At 44.0% G+C, this 6285-nt stretch overlaps 1 protein-coding gene across 1 annotated transcript; it reads left to right on the top strand.

The window, feature by feature from the left end:
* Positions 1-1115: 1115 nt before the first annotated feature.
* LOC119274207 (putative serine/threonine-protein kinase-like protein CCR3) lies at positions 1116-2970 on the top strand (the record flags this gene model as incomplete). Its single annotated transcript, XM_037554865.1, has 2 exons — positions 1116-1392; positions 1748-2970. Coding segments are annotated over 2 exons (1500 nt in total), but the record flags the coding sequence as incomplete, so codon positions are not given.
* Positions 2971-6285: the final 3315 nt, after the last annotated feature.

Below are 6285 nucleotides of genomic sequence, written 5' to 3'. Positions count from 1 at the left end.
GAAACTAAAAATGGCCCATGTGAAGCCCACTAGCGGCCAGATTTTTGGGGTGATTGCCTCTGATCTCCTGGGCTGGCAGTTGCGTTCTCATGCCATCAACCTGTACGTTAGTACGTCAGTACGTGGATAAGTACGCAGAAATTAGCCGCCGCCGTTCCTTGACCTGGCCCGTCCTGCCCCCGTCGTTGTGCCCCGCTGGTCTCGATCCTATTCATACGGCGACAACGAGGCGCAACCTTCTTTTGGACCCAACTACGGGAGCTAGCCAAGGACCAAGGTTTAGCACATCAGTACATTACACCATCTACTAATTTCAATTCTCATCTTGTATTATTGTTGAACATACACATCAGTTTTTTGTTGTTTACTTGTTTGTTTTGGTTGTGTGATTTGTGAAGTTATGATTCTATGAAGAATTCCTATCTTGTACGTGTCCTAAAAATTGTGATCTTGATGCAAATTATTCCGTATGAGTTTCTGTTTATGATGCAATTTTTTCCAAAGTCGAACTTACCCAATATAACTAATAGTGAGATTCCAGTTTAGCAGCTATGAAGAGAAAAGCGACGCCAAACACCGTTAAGACTAATTCATATTTGACGCCAATTGCTTCAAGTTCTCAACCTACTATAATTGTTCATGTGGCTGATGTGTGAGTTACAAATTTTAGTCCAATTGACACTCATGTTCAGGATAAGCCGGGCATGTTAAATATTGCGGAACAAGCAAAATCATGTCAAATTGGGAGTTGCCACCAAATAAGCAAGATGAAAGCTCGGCATTTTCATATATCTGAGGGGCCATATCAACCACGAAGAGCCGCCAAACACTCTAAATATTAATTTATCTTTAAGCGCCGCCAAATGGGAGACGACTTACGTATTGCATGATCATATACGTTGAAAATTTAGCAGTTAAGTTCTCTTTGAATTAAATTATTAATTATTTTTCCTCTTATTGGCAATTGTGGAGGTAAATTTAAACTAATGCAACTATATCCATGTTTGTAGTGTGTGGCGCACATATACAATATGTTCATATTTTTTTTCTGTGCTGAAAAATAAATCATGAACTTGACTTCTTAACTTGGCCCCCCCTATACCAAAATCCTGGCTCCGCCCCTGGCCGCGATGGCACAGCTCATCGGGCAAGCGAGCGGCCTCATCTACAAGATCATTCGGGAGGTGGAGACAGCACGCCAAAACAGGCGCGAGTGCGAGCTCCTCGCCCGCCGTGTGCCCACCATCAACGGCGTGCTGTCTCGCCTGCCCAAGGACCCGGAGGTGGCGCCACCCCTGCAGGAGCTGAAAAGCACGCTGGAGGAGGCGCACGACATGGTCGTCGCCTGCCGGAGCTGGGGCGCCGCCCGGCAGTTCTTTGGGTCCCGCCGCTGTTAGAGTTGTGTCGAATATAGTGTACAAGATTGGTTACAATTGGACTTGTAGTTGTATTGTGTTTAGATAGGATATGGAGTCGTGTCCTAGTAGGACACTTGTATCCTAGACCTCTCATATATAGCGGGGGTAGACACACGATGTAACCTATGCCAACATAATAGCACAGGCGTACAAGGGGGAGCCGGCGGCATGTGCCGGCGCCCGGGTGGCCGCTGTGCGGTATTGTGACGGTGTCACGGAGAGGAGCGCCCGTAGTCAGGCCCCGGGGATGTAGCCATATCGGCGAACCTCGTTAACAAATCTCGGTGTCGTGCTTGTGTGATTGCTTGGTCCTCGGATGATCAACGGAGTGCCTCGGATTTATTCTAACAGCCGCCACGCCGAGTGCTTCAGTCAAGTCAACGCCAGGATTAATTCCGACGTCGGCATCCTCAACCTCAGCCTAAGCAGCTACATGGCCCGGCGACACCCCAACCAAGTCCTTCACCCCGATCACATCGGCGTGACGACTGCGACAATAGCCACGGCGCCGTGGCCGTGGCCAGGTTCCAGCTCTGGCTCCCTGCAGACACAGATGGTGGTGTCGCAGCAGTCGCAGGTAAGTTTGATCTCCTCCGATAACCCCAGGGTGCTCACGTGGTCGGAGATTGCAGCCGCGACCAGCTTTGCCGTCGAGCTCGGCCGAGGCAGCTCGGGAAGGGTATACAAGGGCCGTCTCCAGTTCCACTTCCACCACGACATGGAGGTGGCAATCAAGGTGCTGGAAAAGCACGCGCGGAAGGGCGTGGAGGACGCGTTCGTGGCCGAGTTCTACATCCTTTCCGGCCTGCGGCACGACAACATCGTGCGCCTCGTCGGCTGGTGCACAGAGCAGGAGTACCGCATGCTTGTCTACGAACACATGGGCAACGGCACGCTTAGTGACCACTTGCATCGTGTGGGCGGTGGCCCTAGCTTGTCGCCGGTGACGGCGTCCTGGAGGACCCGCATCGAGGTGCTGCTGGGCGTGGCCCGGGCGATCGAATACTTGCACCATGAGGCGGATCCGCTGGTCATCCACCGTAACGTCAGCTCGTCCAACATCCTCCTGGACGCAAGCTGGATGCCGCGCCTATCCGGCTTCGGCTCAGCGGTGTTTCAAGAGGCCGGCAGGGAGCATGGCGGCCAGCCCGTCGGGGAGGTCATGGGCACGTTCGGGTACATTGACTCGGAGTACAGCTACACCACACACATCAGTCCGGCGAGCGACGTGTACAGCTTCGGGGTGGTGATGCTGGAGGCGCTGACGGGGAGGCCGCCGGTCATCTACGGCGTGACCCTCCTCGTGGACTCCGCGCTCCCCAGCTTACAGAATGGAAAGCTGAGGGATGTGCTGGATCGCCACCCGGCGCTGCAGCCGACCCTGCGTCAGCTAGAGGCACTGGATCTCGTGGCACAAACGGCGATCCGCTGCCTGTGCCCGCGCGGGCACAATCGGCTGGCCATGTCGGAGGTGGTGGCCAACCTCCAGAGGGCACTCGCGATTATACGCAACAATGAGCCAATGCCGTGGGGACGCGCAAGCCTCATTTGACCGAAAGTTAATGATACTACAAAAAATATAGACATATATCCTTTAAACTAGTATAATCGTGCACGCGCAATGCACGTCTCATTACAATTCAGAATTTGACTTCCTAGAGATCACAGTTTCAATCCGCTTATATCTACAATCATGCATGTGCAATGATTTTTGTACTCATTGAGTTTAAATCTCAATGATTAATTCTTTGCTGAGACAATAAAATATGTATTTATCTCGTGATACTTCTATGGGGTACACCAAATCAGTACCAAATGCAATCCCTACCCAGTGCACACTATCCAAGGCTCATGCACATATATGAACCCTCAAAACTCCACATTTCGATAACATATAAAGGATCAAAATAGTTGTTCACCTTATCGTATGCACATTGTCTCATATATTATGCAATGCGAGATGGTCAAGAGGTTCGAAGGAAAGCAATCAAACAATGTCAAGATTGAGATCGATAAAGAGTAAATAAAGTGCTAAAAACGTGAAGATCAAATATATCGTAGGCTATTTCAAGCAATTTAAAGAGGCAAACATGATGTGCCAGAAAAACAAAATCACCAACAAAAATACAGTAGAATAGTTGTACGAACTTGAGGGCTTCCATAGACCACAAATTATGAAAAGTACAATGTGTTCTCCTCCTGTCTCGCTCATCCATACATTAAGGATTGGGATGCATCATTCCTATTTCTGTGGATACACAACAATTTACACAATGTAGAGTCAACTATCCTCCTCACTCTCATCCAGGCATATGATCTACGAAGCTTTGAATTTATCCTTCCCCGCTACCATACATGACACGGTGTTCCCCATAATTACCAACAGTTAACATCTCCATTCATTATATCACAAAGTAATAAAGAAAATATATTTTAGCATACGAACCTGTTGAAGCATTAAAGTTGGCATGAATGATTTTTCATAGAAGGATAATAGACTGCAAGAGTAGATGCATATTTGCATGTCTTACACCAGTTACTTAATCATATAAAGTAACTTTGTAACAAGATTGTAACAACATTCATATTTCTTTGATGCACGTCTTGACTACTCCCTCCATTCCTAAATATAAGTCTTTATAGAGATTCCACTATGAACGACATACGGAGCAGAATGAGTGAATCTACACTTTAAGATGCATCTATATACATCCGTATAATGAAATCTCTACAAAGACTTATATTTAGGAATGGAGGGAGTAATAAAATTCATTTAGAAGGAAACATCAATCAAGTAAAACTGAAGGACACAATATCAAGACCCTTTATTTTAATTACCAATAGCATGCAAAACCTATCACATACACAATCTTTCCAAGATAATGTGTCACATGAAATTGACAATTCTTCATGGGATGCTTAAATGTACAAGTATATTTCTTAATCTCCAGTAAGAAATTGTTTAGCCAAATGCAGATAGTGTCAAAGGGACGATCACGTAGCAAACAAGAAACATGAAAAATCATAGTACTCTCCAATGCCGCTGCTATAGGGGTTATTGATAGGATTATCTTCAACCGACTCATTATAAATTTACTAGTTGACTGCCCGTGCATTCATACAGGCTAACAAACGAATTTGTAAGCAATGCTCATTGTTGCGATGAAGTTACATGCTTCCTTCATGTGAAGCTTGATACCAATTTAACTTTGGGAAGATGGATTATTTCCTATATGATCGAGGTCTAAATATAATGATAGATACTGAACCAAGAAGATGTATGTATCTTTTGATGAGTAGTAACACAAAGAGTATTTATGGGTGTTAAGTCATGATCTACTGCATTGCAACAAGACCTCTTAATCAAGTTTCCCCCCATAAGTTCTAGAGCATACACGTGTTTTGGTGCTTCTAGTTCAGCCCCTTAGGCTAGTCGGAGTCGCAGCTTTGTTCCACAAGTTTTCACACTGCATAAGTAAATCGATTCAATTAGGATTCATGTAGATGATGAAATAATAATATAGTTGGTTCACAAGGATTTACTTTTGCCGTCACTTTTACCAATTCATCTCCAAGAGAATTGCAAATAGATTCCAGTGAGGCATGTAATGTTGTAGTAAGTAGTGACATTAGTGCAGTAACAACAGCGCAAGTGATTGCGTGCTAAAGCCTGTAGGACCTAGTATTGGCAAAAAACAAATTAACACTAACACACACCCAAAGAAAGGTGTTCATGCTCTTATGGTTTTAGCACAAGTAGTAAAATATAAATCAGGGAAAAGAGAATATATAGACTCGGAACTCATTGCATGCTATGTTTACTGATTCCAGGATAGCCATTTTGCCAAAAGATCAAGCTCATTAGACAGAGGCATTATCTTACTATTGGTGAATAGAAGCTTCTCAGACTGCTTGTTCTCAACATGAAAAAAATTCATCTCCAACTTCATACATAATGGTCTATAATTATTCAGTAAGCCTGTACACCCTCTCCCATGCATGCTCTCGTCTCATTCTTGAAGGTTGTTCATATAGTAAATCCCACCAAAGCAATCTTACCTGATGCCCACACACAATCCATTGCATTGCACCTGTAACTATTAGCTAGAGGTATAACAGTATGTAATTCGATTGACAAATTAGGTCAACTATAACAATCAACAAATAAAAACTTAGTGAACAAACTGCACTCTGATCAATACCTTTGCAATATGAGATCATACTTTTATCACTTTGAATAAATGTAGTTTTCTTCATAACACTCTAACAATTGTAGTTTCTTCAGAAGAAATCTCGGATTACATAGGACACCCTTGACATGCCCTTCTTCATCTCTACCTCCGGCACACTACAATTCCAGCTATCATATCATGTCGGAATGATGAGTGAACAATTTAATCCGGCAGAAAACAGAGATAAATGTAACCACCATCCAACAAACAGTAGTGCACTTGTCATTGTCATTTGATTAGTTGGAGCAAGTCTAAACCTTGTATCTATTTGACTGGAATGACAATGATACATGAACAATGCTAGAGTAGACCATAGAAAAATTTATATACTTCAACTAATTTTGCGGAACAACTTTATTTTACTTATGTTTATTTCGCTCATAACAATGTATAGGAAAATTAATAAAGAAATCATCTTAATTTATTTTCTCTTACTTCCCTTGTTCATTTAGACAATCTTGTTAACGAATAAGCAAGTAATACACAACACGATCTCTCTATCTGAATTTTTATCCGCATAGCCACAACGAATAGCAGCATCAACATCATCACAAAATAAAAAACCTCATGGCATAAAGAGTCATACACACACACACACACACACATAGAGAGAGAGAGAGGGAGGGGGCAGAGAG

The sequence above is a fragment of the Triticum dicoccoides genome, chromosome 3B (assembly GCF_002162155.2).
Source record: "Triticum dicoccoides isolate Atlit2015 ecotype Zavitan chromosome 3B, WEW_v2.0, whole genome shotgun sequence".
Lineage (NCBI taxonomy): Eukaryota > Viridiplantae > Streptophyta > Magnoliopsida > Poales > Poaceae > Triticum > Triticum dicoccoides.
This window is presented reverse-complemented; position numbering and strand designations above follow the sequence as displayed.